The sequence below is a fragment of the Podarcis filfolensis genome (genome assembly GCF_964270895.1).
Source record: "Podarcis filfolensis genome assembly, chromosome: 1".
Lineage (NCBI taxonomy): Eukaryota > Metazoa > Chordata > Lepidosauria > Squamata > Lacertidae > Podarcis > Podarcis filfolensis.
Window position 1 is genome coordinate 114,712,412 of NC_139604.1, and position 17,733 is coordinate 114,730,144.

Consider the following 17,733-nt stretch of genomic DNA (forward strand, 5'->3'; position numbering starts at 1 on the left):
CAAAAGTTATTTCCTTGGGGCAAGAGACATTCACCTCTTCTTCCTCACCTGGTTGAGCTTCCCCATTGGTTTCATAGTAGCTCAATTTATTCCCACACAGGAGGCAGCTATGCCACTTACAACCAGTGGGTGGTCAAAGTAGAACATGATACCCTGCAGGAGGGGTGGCAGAACCTGTGGCCCTCCAGCCATTGCTGAACTACAACTCCCATCATCCTCAGCCACTGACCATGCTAGCTGGGGCTGATGGGAGTTGGAGTCCAACAGCATCTGAAGAGCAGCAAGTTCCTCACCCTGGATTGGGTCAGGCTGGACCGCTAGTTCATATAAATTGTGGCCGTTTTTTATAATCAAGACTTCTGTCCTCCTACTTCCCTTATCGTTGTTTAAAAACAAAATGAAGACATTCGGTTTTCAGTGTGTGTGTGTGTGTGTGTGTCTGTGTCTGTTAACATATCTTTGCTAACCACACTAAACATTTATTAAGCCTTTGGCTCTCTTTCCCACCCCTCCATAATTCTGTAGAATCCTCCAGGATGTCCCACTCGGCTGATGATTTTACAGAATGATAGATCCTGGCAAATTACAGGGACCAGATGCTTCGCTGCAGTTATCTTCCAAAATTATGCATTTGGGGAACTTCTGCAATGAAGCGGGAAATGCCAGGAGAATTCCCAAGATGGAAAGCAAGGGAAATGTTTCTGTCACAAGATTAGTTGATGCACATGGATCAGAAATGGCTGTTTAATTCAGAATCGGTTTAGTGTTCTGTTCCTTCTTGGACACCTGTGGTTCTGAGATCAGCATTGTTTCGGATAACTCACCCTGGGATTGGACTAAAGATTCCTGTTCATGAATAGTCCCAGATTTACGAGATTAATTTTTCTGCTGTCTTGTTTGCTATATTATACAGTCCCATTTCTGCTGTTAGGCCCTGTAGTGTGCCAATGATGTCACTAACCTTCATTGCACTGTCTATCCTTCCCCCATCCTTCCTGCCATCTCTGAAGAGTTAGTATTTCTTGCAATATGGGAGCTGTACTTGAGGAGTGCATGGGGACAGTGGCATGGGCCAAGCTGTCCAATGCAGGCTTCAGGAGCCCTAACACAGCCTCACAAGATTGGCAGTGGTGAGATTGCAGTATTCCAAACCCAGATGGACCTTCTGGAAAATGTGGGAAATCCCCTCCCCCCAATTCTGCGGTGGGTTTGATCCTGCCCGACTCCCAAATCTTCTAGTGACAACCCTGCTCATTTCACCTAGAAAAGAAGAATTCCAGTTTTCTTTACTTCTTGGCTACCACATGTCTTCTGCTCTGCTTTACCTCTGATTTTAACATAGATAATTTCTAAACTTGTTTCAGAATTGGTGCAGCTTGCCATAGTTTGCCATTCTTTTCCATTTTCTTTCCACCCCGCAAATGTCTTTAATTAGGGGGGAAAGCTTCCATTTTGTGGAGGTGACTTTTGGGTTCACCTTTCTCACACTTCATTTCAAACTGTCCATCCTCGGATTCTTTTTCTGCAATGCAAATTCGCCATGTAAACCTAAAGCATCCTGTGCCATTGTGGTGAGCATCTTTGATCTTCTTTTGCTGTGTGCTTGACATTGCCTTCTACTACAGCTCTTAACATATTCCATTTCTTTCTGTATATAGTTCCCAATTTCATATATCATCTAAATCCTCTGACCACTTCAGCTCTTCAAGAGTTTGGTAGGAATGACGTGGTGACCAAATCTAAAGATCTGAGGAACGTTAGACCCTCCCCCCCCAAAAAAAACCAGTAGGTCTTTGTGCTTGACTCCAGCTGTTGCTATTTCAGCACATTCTCTGCCTTCTTTAAAATATATATTTAAGGTAGGAAGTGGGCTCAGCATCTAGGGAGGGGATAACGCTCAGTGGGGAAGACATACTTCACATGCGGAAGGTCCCAGACTCAATTCCTGGTACTTCCACTTAGAAGATGTGAAAGACTTCTGTCTGAGATACAGCGAATGCAATCTCAGGTTCAATCTCAAGGCAGGGCTGGGGAAGACTGCCAGTTCACAACACTGAGCTAAATGGACAAATGGTCTGACCTGGTCTGCCTTCTTCTCTTTCCAATAGGAGTTGTCTTTTTTTCATAGTTGCCTTGCATTAGCTGTTTGTTGCTAGCTGTTGTGCTCGTGTGTGGTGTCTTTGTGGTGCTGGTGGCAGACTCTCAACGGAGACTAGAGGGGACTGAAGTTCTCTGTTTATCCACAGAACAGATACAGCATGGGAAGAGGCCGTGCAATGTCTCAGTTTGCCTAAACCCTGACCTGGAGGGACCACCACTAAGAATAAGAGGTTAGTTCAGTGTCCATTCAGCCTTGGTTTCACCTCTGCAGCTTCACAACCAAGGTGCTTAGTTAGAGCTGAATGTGATGGTGGTTCTGGCCGTCTCTGAGCTGATCTCATCGACCATTTTGCATAGAGCCTTGGATTACAAGACTAGATATCTCCCCAGCCCAGGTTTGAAGTGGGCAACTTGGAGCTCTCACAGTGTTCTTCTTTCAGCGCAATCGGTTTCTTCTTGTTTATGATCTCTAGCAAAGTTTGCCAACTGTTCTTTGCAAAAGAGCAGCAAGCTGACTCTGAAATTGCTTTGTCTCTCAGGCGTCTCGCTAATCTAACCCCTGTAATGAATTCTTGAGCTATCCTTATTTCAAGTTACAGCACAATACGATAGGGGATAGGGAAATTGTGTATTCTTATTACAATGTTCTGGCTAAAGTAGGTGACCTCCCCTCGCCCCCTGCTGATATAAGACCTGCAGCTTCATGTTATCTGCTGGCTTCTAACTGCACACACCAGCCTCCAGCTGCCTCAGAATTTTGTGCTAGGGAAGCCGTTCAATCCCTAGAGTTAAGTCACAAAGAAAGAGTTAGGCCAGGCACATGTAATCAGTACAGCTTTTATTCTGTGTTATCATTGTTGAAGAGTTCTGAAGACCAAGAGTCCATCAAGTTTAGCTCAAAAGGACCATTGAAGATATCCATTCTTGGACTTGATGGAGGAAGTCTTTGCAGAGAAGAAATATTTGTACCAAGCTTAACCTGCATGGCAGGATCAAACTCTGATTCCAAATGATGTTGCAGTAACTTATTTACCATAGGAAAGAGTTTATGTAATGGCGGCTGCAGAAATCACATCTGTATAACTACCCTGGATTGCCAGGCTTTTTTGGACATGTTAACCCCCCCCCCAACATTATTAATTGCCCAGTAGTTCACTACCTGTCTGTGTTTTCCAGATAGTCTTAGCTCTGTGACCCACTCTCCTTAACCTCTGACTCCACCCCCCCCCCCCCGGTTTACGTGGCTTCCCCATGTTTCTATGTGAAAAAGGCGCTGTAGTGACCCTCTTTCAATTGTACTCTTTCTAAGCCCCAAATCACCCAGCATATATAGATGATGAGTTTACTCTCATATCGGCCTGTTTTGCCTCTGACGGATGCTAGCCATGCAATGCTAAGATTCCATTTTGCCTCCTCTGTCTAAGTGAAACTGTTTGCCAGGTCTTGATGAATGGACACTTTCAGTCCCCAACCTTCCTTAAAGGTGAGAAGTATTTCATCTAACATCACATAAAGAACCAACCCATTGATTGAAAGAATCTCTGGCTGGCCAGCTCTGTTCTGCAGTGCGCCTCTTTCCTCTAAAGAAGGGACCGGAACAGGATTGTGAATGCAAAACTGGGACATCCTCTTGGTTTCTTCTTTTGGTGTCTTAGACTTTGATAGAGAATGTCATAGAAGAACAAGAGACCAAGTATGATTGAAGGGGTTCTCCAGACACTACTATTTGTGCTTCTAGTGCGGCAGTGGCGTAGCATGGGGGTGCAGGGGGGGCCGTCCACACCGGGCGCAACATCTGGGGGTTAGGGTTAGGGGGCGCAAATCCACGGGTTAGGGGGCGCAAATTACTTGCCTTGCCCCGGGTGCTGACAACCCACGCTACGCCACTGTAGTGCGGCTCTTCATGGAGGACAATCCTTCAGATTTCTCCGGAAAAGTATTCTCTAGCAGATCTTTGATTACTTTAGGAACATCCCATCACTTTTGATAAAATTTACATCAGCAGAAGGTATTGTCAATAGTATCCATTGGTCAAAAGAGAAGTCTGCTTTCACGTACAAAACAGTTACTTTTGTTTTTTAATCCCATTAATATTCAAGGATCCTTCCTTCCTTCCTTCCTTCCTCTTCCTCTTCCTCTTCCTCTTTCTCTTTCTCTTTCTCTCCCCCTTCTCCCCCTTCTCTCTCTAGGTGCCACAAAATCTAGCTTGCTGTCAGCACCCAGTATAGTCAGTATGTTTGTACCAGCACCCGAAGATTTTATTGATGACCAACCGACCATGATGACTGACAAGTAAGCATCTTCATTTCTTCATTCTAATTGCACACACAAATGATGGCAAACACACAAATGATGAAACAGTCAAAACATCTACAAAGCTATTCCAGTGCAGGTTCAGACTGGGAAAGGTCTCTATTAAAAAGGCTTGTTAAAAGAAGAAAGTCTTCAGTAAGCGCTGAAGAGGCAACAGAGATGACGCCCGTCTAATACTCAAAGGGAGGAAATTCATAAGAGTAGTTTTGTGGCACTAAGGGCCTGATTCCTACATTGGGCGAAATGGACCTCCTGTTAACTGCAGAAGACTTTCAGCTGCAGAGTGCAGTGGTCTGACTGGTTATATAAGGGGAGAGATGATCTTTCAGGTATGCTGGTCCCACCCTGTAATGGACTTTATACACTGAAAGCAGCTTTGGACTTAGCCCAGAGATTAACAGGTAGCCACGTATGTATTTAGTGGTTTGTCATTTAAGACCAACAATAGACATAGAGCTGATTTATAAACAGCAGCAGCAGAGCACTTTGTAACCCAAACAAAACTGGAAGTATCTTTAGAAGACTTTCTTAAACTTTTCAAGTAAAGAAAGTTGGAAGGGCAAAACAGAAGACACTTGTAACAAGTGTTAGACTAGATGAGAACTGGGGATTTATATATATTTTTTACAAAAATCTCCCTCAAGGCAAGAAAAACCTCCCTTTCCCCCTGATAGGAGTATGATGTTTCTCATTTCTATGATTTGGGGGGGATGATGGGGCAAAGGGAGGGGAAAATAACAAGGAAAAACTGCAATGCGATTTTCAGCAGGGGTCCCATTTTTAAAGGGAAATTATGGGGAAATAACAGGTTTATTTATTGAGTTATTTGAATATTTATTCAATGTATATCTTTCCTCCTGCCCCGCCCCAAAAAGGAGCCCTGGGTGCCATACACATCAATCAAAATCACAATTAAATTAGGTTAAAAATATTCTAAAAACCATGAAAAACATTGTTTCAGCCAGAGATCTCAGAGTTGCCAGGAACAGTGCCTTTCAGCCTTTATTATTATTATTATTATTATTATTATTATTATTATTATTATTATTATTATTCTGTTCCACCCTTCATCTGAGGATCACAGGGTAGTTGACAATATAAAGTGCCTGGGTAAACAGGAATGTTTTGAAATTCATACTGTAAGTATGCTTTTATGTTTGTTTTTATACTATATTTTTTATGTTGTGAACCCCCCTGAGCTCTACAGATGAAGAGCAGCATACAGATTTATTAAATAATAATAATAATAAGTCAATAATGAGGGGGACAGATGCACCTGACCAGGGAAAGCATTCCACAATGGGGAGCTGCCACTGAAAAGGCCCTATCAAGGAAGCAGTGGCAACTGGGCAGATGCTAGGATGATGAATTGCACACAGCCAAAAAAGAGGACTGGGGAACAGGTTGGCATAAAATTCACAATGCTTAAATGCATGCACATTTAGACATAATTACTGTAGTGTAAATAGAACTGTAGTACATCTCGCAATAGTGAGAAAGACGAATCTGTTCAGTGTGCTATCCCAGCGCTAAGCCTTGATGGGCATCTTCAATACAGCCGTTCTTCCTCCTTCTTTATCTTTAAACTGGGCTGGGATTGAAGAACCCTCAAAACAAAGTACGCCTTCAAATAGAGGACTGTCTTGTGTAAAACAGGACATGTGGCCACCTTCAGGTGCCCAGAGGCAAAGTACTCAGACAAAAATGTGTTGGGAATGGTGCTCTGAACCTTGTGCTCTGACCATTCTGCATTACTCCTCTGAATGCATTAATCAAGTACCAGTGGCTGGAAAAACCCTGACTGTAGCATTACAAAGGGAATAAAAGGAAGTAGAATTAAGATTTTCATTTTATTTTTGCAAATGACCAAATCTCTCGCGAGGTTAATTTTGTATCAGCCGGTCGGTCTGGCTGCTTTCAGAAAGCTTTGGCAGCAGGTAGTAAACTGGGCTAAATGAGATTGACTTTCATGACCTTGCTGGCATTTTCTCCTGCTGCCGCTGAGAGGGAAGAGGAAAATTGCCTGTACAATCCCATTAAGTTCAAATATCACAATCTGTTGGATACATTAGTGAGTGGTTGATCAAATTACCCAAGCATGCCCATTGGGCCAAGATGTACTGGTTTCCCAATGTTGTTTGTCTCTTTCTGTGCCCTGCGATATTCTGCCTCATCTCTCCTGCATCTGACATGTCCCTTAAGATCACACATTACACACACACACACACACACACACACACACACACACAGCCTTGGCAAAGTTTTCAAAGATGTCTCTTGGCATTGCAGGAGCAGCCTGCCAGTCAGTGCCCAAAGCAGATAATGCTGAATAAATGTCTTCCTTCCTTTCCTGCAAGCCAACCCACAGATCCATCAGTCATGGCTTTAATCACTGTAGGAATGTAATATCCTCTTTTAATGCCTAGACTTCTTCATAATTTTCTTACAGGTGCCATGATTGTGGAGCCATCTTGGAAGAGTATGATGAAGAAACATTAGGTCTGGCCATTGTGGTTCTCTCCACGTTTATTCACCTCAGCCCAGATCTGGCTGCTCCTTTGTTGCTGGATATCATGCAGTCTGTAGGAAGGTAAGAAACTTGCCTTGCCTTGCCTTGCCTTGCCTTGCTGCTTTATACTGACTCAGACTAATGGTACACCTTGCTTAGTATCACCTTCATTGACATAGAATCATAGAAAGGTAAAGATGGAAGGGATCCCAAGGGTCATCTAGTCCAATCCCCTGCAATGTAGGAATCTCAGCTAAAGAAATCCATGACAGATGGCCATCCAACCTCTGCTTAAAAACCTCCAAGGAAGCAGAGTCCGCAACCTCCCGAGGGAGACCATTCCACTGTTGAACAGCTCTTAGAAAGTTCTTCCTGATGTTTAGTCAGAATCTTCTTTCTTGTAACTTGAAGCCATTGGTTTGGAGTCCTACGCTCCAGAGCAGGAGAAAACAAGCTTGCTCCATCTTCCGTGTGACAGCTCTTGAGATGTTTAAAGGTGGCTACTTTCTTGGGCTCCATGATCACTGCAGATGGTGACAGAAGTCACGAAAATAAAAGACGCCTGCTTCTTGGGAGAAAAGCAATGACAAACCTAGACAGCATCTTAAAAAGCAGAGACATCACCTTGCCAACAAAGGCCTGTATAGTTAAAGCTATGGTTTTCCCAGTAGTGATGTATGGAAGTGAGAGCTGGACCATAAAGAAGGCTGATCACCAAAGAATTGATGCTTTTGAATTATGGTGCTGGAGGAGACTCTTGAGAGTCCCATGGACTGCAAGAAGATCAAACCTATCCATTCTTAAGAAAATCAGCCCTGAGTGTTCACTGGAAGGACAGATCCTGAAGCTGAGGCTCCAGTACTTTGGCCACCTCATGAGAAGAGAAGACTCCCTGGAAAAGACCCTGATGTTGGGAAAGATGGAGGGCACAAGGAGAAGGGGACGACAGAGGACGAGGTGGTTGGACAATGTTCTCGAAGCTACCAGCATGAGTTTGACAAAACTGCGGGAGGCAATAGAAGACAGGAGTGCCTGGCATGCTCTGGTCCATGGGGTCACAAAGAGTCGGACATGACTAAACAACAACAACAACAATAATCTCTCCTCTCCATTTCCTCTTCTCCCGGCTAAACATACCCAGCTCCTTCAACCAAGCCTCATAAGGCTTGGTTTCTAGGTCCTTGATCATCTTGGTCACCCTACTCTGCACACTTTCCAGCTTGTCAACATCCTTCTTAAACTGTGGTGCCCAGAATTAGACACAGTATTCTGGTCTGACCAAGGCAGAATAGAGCAGTACTATTTTACTGCTCTATTTTACTATTTTACTTCCCTTGATCTAGACACTATACATCTGTTGATGCAGCCTAGAATAGCATTAGCTTTTTAAATAGAAGCTCTCCAGGGTTTCAGGCAGGACTCTCCCCCAGCCCTATCGAGAAATGTCAGGGATTGAATCTCGGAACTTCTGCATACAAAGCAGATGCTCTGTCACTGAGCTATGCCTCTTGCTTCCCTCCCTTCTGTGCAGAAATGGTTTGCAACCATGAGGGAGTTGACTATCGTCGCTGTCACTTGGTAGTCCTGAATGTATGGGAATGTATTAGGGATGGGGAACTCAAGTGTTGCTGGACTACAACTCCCATAACCCCTGACTGTCATCCACACTGACTGGGGCTGGTGGGAGATGGAGTCTGACAACATCTGGACACCATGCGATATAAGAAGTGGCATGGAGGAATTTGAAAGGTAGTTAAAGATTGTTGCTAATATCCAGGATGGAGAGGTTCATGTCTTCTAGATGCTGGACTCCAAAATCCCCAGGCAGCATGGCCAATAGTTCCCTGTCCCTGGGGGGCCACACTTCTGACCTTCATGATAAGTGGCATGGAGGAACCTGAAAATTGGTTAGAGATTGCTGCTGAGGGATTCTGCCCAGGAACTGCTGTAAGCATCAGATAACTGATGAAGTTTTGATGCTCAACCTCACAGTGAGAGCTACCGGTATCTGGGGAAAACTGCTTCTTGCAGAGGACAGTGGGCTCCCAGCTGAAAATGTCCTGCCCCCTGTCATATCCTCACCTTTCGCTTTCTCCATAATTTATACTTTCACTTGCCTGTGAAGTTGGAAGGGATTAGACCTGGGCCCATTTGTATGCTAAGTGCACATGCTTTCATCACTTCCTCATTGTCACGAGAAGGGAAAGTGAATAGAAGTTCTGACAATTTTGCAACAGTGGCCAAGCTGTTCTGCATAGCTCAGTTGGGAGAGCATGAGACTCCTAATCTCAGGTTCATGGTTTCGAGCCCCACATAGAGTGGAAGATTCCTGCATTGCAGGAGGTTGGACTAGATGATCCTTGTGGTCCCTTCCAACTCTACGATTCTATGAGAATGGTTTAGCAAAAGTATGTCAGATTTTGCCAGCCAGGTATTGACCAAGGATAGTCTTCATGATTGTGAAGTCATTTTATCTGGGATTTGATTTGATTGCACCAGCCATTTCAACTATTTTATTTTAATAAAAATAAATTGTTTTTGTTTGCCTCCTTCTCCACCAGGTTGGCTTCAAGCACCAATTTTTCTAATCAAGCAGAAAGGTACAGTACAATCAAAACAAGTTTTTCCCCTCTATACAGACCACAAACAAGTGTATAAATATCCCCTCTTTGGTGGAGGTAATTTTGAATTAAGGGGGGGGGGACAGAACAAAAAACGCACAACAAACATATTTGGTTTCCTCTTCCTTGCTTGTCATCATGCTGTAGTTTGCAGCACCATCCATTGGCAGCCACATGAACTGCTATGTGACGACAACCTTACATTTTTATGTAACAGGAAGATATGCAAGCTGGGGGGGGGAAGCACTAATTTGAGCGAAGACATTCGAATCACATGCAGCGAATGAGTGTTCATTCAGCCCCCCAGTTAACTCTTACTCTTTTCTCGCCACAACGTATTTGAAATGAAATTCCTACTGAGCAGATCAAAGTGGGTGATGTTTCGTTTTTCCATGCTGAGATATGCTTGAAGAATCATGGCATCTCCCTCCCTCTTTATTCCTTCATTTTGTTCCTCAGCATGATGATCCCAGGGAATGCTGCAGGCGTGGCCAAGCAATTTCTCCGCTGTATTTTCCATCAACTGGCTCCCAATGGCATACTTCCCCAGCTGTTCCAGAGCAACATCAAAGGTAATGTGCAAATGTCTGAGATTTGTTTCCCTTCCTCTCCACAACCCCCATGCTGAAACTTCTTTGGAAAATAACAGCAACCCCAAATGTTGTCATTTGCAGATGGAAGTTTTCTACGGACCTTGGCTACATCTCTCATGGATTTCAGTGAACTGAGTTCCATAGCTGCTTTGAGCCAGCTCCTGGAGGTTAGTCTACCATCTGTGTATCTTTCACAATCACTGTTTTCTTTCCACTGGATGTACTTTACATCTTCTCATCTCACACCCTAAACTTTTCTACTCTCGAGTTTTGCTTTTACTGGGGCAGAGCTGAAACTGCTCAGACACTTCCATTTTGTGTAGGGCGAACACCGCGTTTATTTTTCAATGTGTGTCTTCTCTCACAGCGCTGAGAACTAAAGAAGAGTCCTGCTGGATCAGGCCATTGGCCCATCTAGTCCAGCATCCTATTCTCACAGTGGCTGATCAGATACTTGTGGGAAGCCAAGAAGCTAGACATGAGCGCAACAGCTCTCTGCCCACCTATGATTGCCAGTAACTAGTGTTCAGAGACATGATGCTTCTGACAGTTCAAGCAGAACATAGCCATCAAGACTAGTAGCCTTTGGCTACTAGCTGGCCTTAGACACTTGAGGTGTATTTTTTTTTTGTTCTCACCCTATTCTTGTGATTGTAATTTGTTTTAAACTGTTTTAAAGTTGTGTTTTAAGTTGTTGCAACCCACCCTGGGGCCTTAGGGTGAAGAACAGGTAATAAATAAAATAATTCATTTACACAATGGGGCTTTTCATAGAATTTGAGAATTGTAGAGTTGGAAGGGACCCCAAGAGTCATCTAGTCCAGTCTCCTGCAATGCAGGAATCTCAACTAAAGCATCCATGGCAGATGGCCATCCAACCTCTGCTTAAAAACCTCCACAGAAGGAGAGTCCACAGCCTCCCGAGGGACACCGTTCCTTTGTCCAACAGCTTCCTTTTTCTTCCTTTCCTCTCCGCTGCATCCCCAACACTTTGGTTGGGGACCCTCAGCTGCAGATTTGTGGGACGGGGGTACACAGAGGCTGGAAATGGGAGGAGAGAAACCCAAAGTCTCCTTGCACAAATGGATTTCCCTTGATCAAACAGGCAGACATGATTACATGTTGTCCCATTGCTACTATAGGTAAAAAATAATATCTGTGTCCAAATGCATGGCACTGAATGCCAGTCGCTGGGGGTCAAAAATCAGGGGAGAGATGTCTTTATTCCCTGGTTGTGGCATTTCCAGAGGGACCTTGCTGGTTGCTGTTGAAACTAGGATGCTGGATTAGAAAGACCTTTTATTATAGCTGTTCTTCTAACTCAGGATTACTACACACACACACACACACACACACACACACACACACACGTATCTCCAGATCAATTTCATTTCTTATCATTACATTTATATTCCACCTTTCTCTCCAAGGAGCTCAGGGTGGTGTACGTGGTTCACTCTTTCACCTTTACAACAACCCTGTGAGGTAGTTTAGGCACCACCTACATATTTGCTTCTCCTCATTCCTGTGATGTATAACGTACACCAGCCTTTCTCAACCTGATGCCCTCCAGATGTTTTGAACGCCAACTCTCACCAGCTATAGCTGGCACAGGTGTACTGGTTGGAATGGATGCAAGTTGAAGTGCTGTAGGTTAGGAAAGGTTGAGATACAAGGTAGTTTGTAATTTATTTGTTGGCGGGAATAGGAAATCAGTCCCTATTGTTTGCACTTTTCAAAAATGGTCCTCGCCGTCTTGTTTTGTTTCGTTTTTTTGTGAGCAGGGTTTGAATTGTCCATGTACTTATTTTATTAGGGCTTAAACACCAAGAAGAATTTACCAGCAGGGGGCGGGATGCTACGCTGCTTGGAGAACATTGCTACGTTCATGGAAGCTTTGCCGATGGATTCCCCCAGCAACCTCTGGACCACAATCAGCAACCAGTTCCAGACGTTCTTTACGAAACTGCCCTGCGTTTTGCCACTTAAGGTACAGTGCTTGCAATCCCAGATTCAGTCCTTGGCATCCCCAGGTGCTGCTGAGAAAATCGCCCACCTAAAACCTCAGACAGCTGTTGCCAGTCATTGTAGATATGTGGAGCTAGATGGGCCAGTGGTCTGACTTGGCAAGCACCTATCCAATCTGAGTGGAGATTTCTCTCTCTCTCTCTTTTAATTCATACAGGGTTTGGTCAAGGAGGACTTGCACGCTGGCAAATCTGTGTTAGCCAGACGTTCTGCTCAACTTACCCATCATCTAGTACAGTGTTTCCCAAACTTGGGTTTCCAGCTGTTTTTTGACCACCACTCCCATCATCCCTAGGTAGCAGAAACAGTGGTCAGGGATGATGGGAACTGGAGTCCCAAAACAGCTGGAAACCCAAGTTTGGGAAACCCTGATCTAGTAAGTAGCAGGCACTGCCATGCACCACCTGCTAGAGCTGGCTATCCCTGCTGGAGTGGAAGCGCAACAGAGTGGTACCTCTAGCCCAAAAGCCCACTCTTAACTCAGACAACTGCCTCTCAGACAGTCTCACATGGTGTGCTTCTGCACTTCTGTACAGCTGCCGTTTATTTAGCATCCTTTATACCTGGCAGGGCTAAATTACATTCCAAGGAAAGGCACTAACTCTTTCTTCTGTGTCCCCCCCCCGTTTTCTCCCCAGTGTTCTTTAGATTCTAGTCTCAGAATAATGATCTGCTTGCTGAAGATACCCACCAGCAGTGCTGCCAGAGTAAGTGCTCGAGATTTTATATATTTATATAAAACCTCCCGTCTTCCTCATCATTTCAGGTTTCTTCCTTATCTCTTAGTGGGAAGAGTATTATAGCCATGCAATTGTGCCGTGTCAAGCAGGATAGGAGTTCTCCGAATCTAGGTTGCATTAATGTGTGGGAGGGATTACATTCACTATGTGGGTGGGAGTTTATGTCTTCTTAAGGAGTTGGATTTCTTTCTCTTCTTTTTTTAAAGCGGCACCAGTAGATTTACCTAGAGCTTTGCAGTTTGGGACAAACCGAACCGAGATGAGAGCAAGTACAGGATTTAGTTAATGAAAAATATTGAATAGCAGAGGCTGCATTTCTTGGGACTTTCATGTCTGGTTTAATTAAGGGAGGCAAGCACATGCCTTAATGGCACATGGCTGACGGTGTGAGCCAACATCATTGAAAAATGTTGCGTTTGAGGCAATGCGATGGCCAACTTTTTGTCTGCAGCTGTCGGCTTGTGACTTTTAGGTGCACGTGAAAGCTGTTGCCCAGCTGTGCCAGTGTGGTGTAGTGGTTAAGAGCGATAGACTCGTAATCTGGTGAACCGGGTTCGCGTCCCCGCTCCTCCACATGCAGCTGCTGGGTGACCTTGGGCTAGTCACACTTCTCTGAAGTCTCTCAGCCCCACCCACCTCACAGGGTGTCTGTTGTGGGGGAGGAAGGGAAAGGAGAATGTTAGCCGCTTTGAGACTCCATAGGGTAGTGATAAAGCGGGATATCAAATCCAAACTCTTCTTGCCCGGTGTGTTGGACAGCAAAAGATCATCATGTTTGTGTGGACTGGTTTTCCAGAAGTGAGGTCAACCAGGCAACTCTAAGTAGAGCAGAGCATGCAGAAGGCCTCACAGCAATTCCCTGGGATTTTCCGGCTTAAAGAGCCAGGTAGCAGGTAATAAGAAAAATTATCTGCAGGAGACCCTGGGAAGCCACTGCCTGCCAGAGTAGAAAATACTTGGTTAGATGAACAAATAGCCTGATTCCTATGACTGTTTCAATAGCTTTGATCTCAAAGAGAGTGAGATGCTTTTATCCATGTGCATTTGTGCTCACCCACATGGTTATTTATTATTTATTAGATTTATTAGATTTATTTCCCGCCCTTCATCATAAGATCTCAGCGCGGTTCACAGACTATGGTTCACAGGGAGCCTATGGGAGCTAAACAGTTTCCATGCTCAACTTAAGAATACCCCAGGGGAAGAGGATTCTGATCATTCCTGGAACACTTTGTTGTTGTTGATTTATTAATTGCCTAGTAAACCACTGTCTCAATGGGATTTACACATGATATAATTAAAAGCAGTTAAAAGGACAAAAATAACTAGTAATATAGTTATTATCTGAAGAAGTGTGCATGCACACGAAAGCTCATACCAAGAACTAACTTAGTTGGTCTTTAAGGTGCTACTGAAAGAAAAAATTTTTTTTGTTTTGACTATGGCAGACCAACACGGCTACCTATCTGTAACTAGTAATATAGGGTTGTGGGTTCAAGCCCATGTTGGGCAAAATATTCCTTCATTTCAGGGGTTTGGACTAGATGACCCTCGTGGTCCTTCCAGTTCTATGATGTAAAACAAGGCAAAAACCCTGGCAAATGGACACTCATACTAAAGGGCTGTTTAAGGTAAAGGTAAAGGACCCCTGGGCAGTTAAGTCCAGTCAAAGGTGGCTATGGGGTTGTGGCTCTCATCTCGCTTTCAGGCCGAGGGAGCTGGTATTTGTCCACAGACAGCTTTCCGGGTCATGTGGTCAGCATGACTAAACCGCTTCTGGTGCAGCGGAACACCATGACGGAAACCAGAGCACATGGAAATGCCATTTACCTTCCTGCCACAAGGGTGCCTATTTGTCTGCTCGCACTGCCGTGCTTTCAAACTGCTAGGTTGGCAGGAGCTGGGACAGAGCAACGGGAGCTCACCCCATCGCGCAGATTCAAACCGCCGATCTTCTGATGGGGAAATGCAATAGGCTCAGTGGTTTAGACCACAGCGGCACCCGTGTCCCTTCAAAAGGCCATTTATTCAGCAGGGAAAGCCTGTATGAACAAAAATGTCTTCAGTTGTTTCTGGAAAGTACATATAGTGCCTGTCATATCTTGACGGGATAGCTACTCCATAGAAATTCATATCTTGACAGGAAAGCTGTTCCACAGAAAGCCCTACTCAGTATTATTGTGGAGTGGGCTTCTGAGATGTTAGGAAGTTGCAGGAGAAACTCTCCCCCAGAAACTCTCCTGCAATCTGCTGGGTTTATAAGGGTCTCTCAAGCAACCTGGTCTTGAGCTGCATAGGGACTTGTATGTTAATGCCAACACTTTGAACTTGGCCTGGTTGCAGATTGGCAGCCAGTGCGAATCTTGCAAGCAGAACTCTTTCCAGGAGTTCTCTCAAGGTGCTGGCTGGGAATCCCAAAGTGTTGACTAGTCATTGGAACGAATCAGTTTGGGCAGCTGCAACTTCATATTTCAAGTTTAAAAAAAGGGGGGATAGGCTTTGTTATAATGAACGATTTCACAACCCACACACCCTTCGTTTTGCTGAAAGAAGCATATATTTCCTGACATGCCCTCCATCTTCCTTTCATTGCAGAGCCTGCTGGAGCCATTTTCCAAATTGCTGAGTTTCGTCATTCAGAACGCCGTCTTCACCCTAGCATATTTGGTAGAGCTGTGCGGTTTGTGTCACAGAGCTTTCACAAAGGTAATTAACTGGCTTGTTTCCTTTTAATTGCACTAGGCACAGGGGCAAACGGGGAACCCACCTACCCCTTATTTTTGTTCTCAAGCAAAATTGACATCGAAGCAACCTCTGTTCCATCTGCTTTTTAAAATTAGAGGTAAAGTTGAACGTTACAGAAAGGAACTGAAACTCTGGCCAAAACCTGCTTGAGAGGTTGTGCAAATATTATACTTTACCTTTTCCTTAATGGATCTGGGGATAGCTCATTAATAGAAATTCTGGAATCTACCAGGGGTAAAGGTAAAGGGACCCCTGACCATTAGGTCCAGTCGTGGCCGACTCTGGGGTTGTGGCGCTCATCTCGCTTTATTGGCCAGTCATGTGGCCAGCATGACTAAGCCGCTTCTGGCGAACCAGAGCAGTGCACAGAAACGCCGTTTACCTTCCCGCCGTTTACCTATTCATCTATTTGTACTTTGACGTGCTTTTGAACTGCTAGGTTGGCAGGAGCAGGGACTGAGCAACGGAAGCTCACCCTGTCACGGGGATTCGAACAGCGACCTTCTGATTGGCAAGTCCTAGGCTCTGTGGTTTAACCCACAGCGCCACCCACGTCCAGGGTGTACTTGCACACTAATACATCTGTGTGGGAAACTTTTTCAGCCCAAGGCCCTCATTCTCTTCTGGGCAGCCCTTCAGAAGTCACATGCTAGAGCCAAAAGTAGGCAGAGCAATTGATGCAGCCTTCTTTCTACACAAGCTTACACATCCCTATCTAGCCTCCATCCACATGAATGTGTGTGTGAGCGGGGGGAGGTGTTTGCATCTTCCATGTCTGCCATAGTTTGAGAGGTATATTTTTCATTATGTCCACTACGTTCTACCTCGCTGCTGTGGTATTTGCATTATCAGTAATTCTACTGAACATGCATTAGGCTATCCTGTCTCTCAAAAATAAGAGAGGTTTCCTCCCCATCTGACAAAAATCCAGATGAATAAACTGTAGGGACATCTGGAGTTCATCTCACAGGGGAGCAAATTAGCTTGGGAGTGGGGGTTAGAAAGTTGCCCTCCCCCCATCTTTCCATTTGTCTATGCGCCAGGACAAAATGCTCAATGGAACAGCAGATGTCATTGACATAATCCTCTCAGATGCAACATGCCCTTCCCTCCTGGAAGAGAAATCCTTTGCATCACAGGGGATAGGAGCTGTGGAGCTTAGACAGATGCATAAACACACACAGGCCGTTGTAGGGCACTGAGCCCCTGTGGGAACGCCAATGTGTGTGCTCTATGAGCAAGCACACACCTCACTGGTTTTCTTCTTCTTTCAACTCTATTTTCTTGCTCAAATTCTATGGACTCCCATGAAAGGGCTTGTGTATGCATACTACATTTAAAGCACATTACCTCCCCCAAAAAATCCTGGGAGCTGTAGTTCGTTAACAGTGCTGAGAACTGTAGCTCTGTGAGGGCAAGCTACAGTTCCTGGGATTCTTTGAGGAATGTCATGTTCTTTAAATATGTGGTGTGGATGCAACCTGGAACTCCCTTTGCAGGCTGAGGCTGCTGATTGAAAGGGGTGGTGCTAGGGGAGTTTTAGAAGTTGCCCCTACATTCCTCTGTTCCTTCTGAAAATCTGTTTCAGTAGTGACTGCAGAGTACGGACAAGATGGAGGGATTTCCTTTCTGGAAGCAATTTTGCAGATGGCAGGAGAACACCTGGTAGTAGGGATAATAGCTTCATTGATGCACAGGGAACTGAGGCAGTGCTACAGAAACCTGCTACAGGGCAGAAAACTACAAGAAGGAAGTAGCTGGAGGGAATGGCACATGGTTTCAGTTGTGTCTATACTAATGCACAGAGAATGAGAAACAAGATAGATGAGTCTGAGCAGAATGGCAGATATGACCCAATAGGCTTTACAGAAACCTGGTGGGATGAGATTTATGGCTGGAATGTAGAAATTGAGGGGTGTAACCTTTTCAAAGGGCATAGACCAAACAGGAAGAGAGGAGAAGTGGTATTATATGTAAAGGATATGTACACTTCTGAAGAGATCCAGAGATTCAAGCAGAGGTTGGATGGCTTAAGCTGTCATGGATGCTTTAGTTGAGATTCCTGTATTGTAGAGGAATGGACT

The 17,733-nt window shown here is 44.7% G+C and overlaps 2 protein-coding genes across 10 annotated transcripts in view; both read left to right on the forward strand.

Annotated features, from left to right (window-relative positions):
• The window catches only part of GOLGA5 (golgin A5), a 496,232-nt gene that overhangs the window by 474,641 nt on the left and 3,858 nt on the right, over positions 1–17,733 (forward strand). The gene's annotated exons all lie outside the window — the stretch shown is intronic.
• The window catches only part of UNC79 (unc-79 homolog, NALCN channel complex subunit), a 131,706-nt gene that overhangs the window by 87,780 nt on the left and 26,193 nt on the right, over positions 1–17,733 (forward strand). For 7 of the 9 annotated variants that reach the window (XM_083607901.1, XM_083607893.1, XM_083607894.1 and 4 more), the window contains 9 exons: positions 2,247–2,330; positions 4,290–4,392; positions 6,863–7,003; positions 9,484–9,522; positions 10,003–10,115; positions 10,218–10,303; positions 11,953–12,126; positions 12,803–12,871; positions 15,500–15,610. In XM_083607901.1, coding sequence (XP_083464027.1) covers positions 2,247–2,330; positions 4,290–4,392; positions 6,863–7,003; positions 9,484–9,522; positions 10,003–10,115; positions 10,218–10,303; positions 11,953–12,126; positions 12,803–12,871; positions 15,500–15,610 — 920 coding nt within the window. The remainder of the gene's footprint in view (positions 1–2,246; positions 2,331–4,289; positions 4,393–6,862; positions 7,004–9,483; positions 9,523–10,002; positions 10,116–10,217; positions 10,304–11,952; positions 12,127–12,802; positions 12,872–15,499; positions 15,611–17,733) is intronic. The other 2 variants (XM_083607896.1, XM_083607897.1) reach the window with 1 other exon arrangement.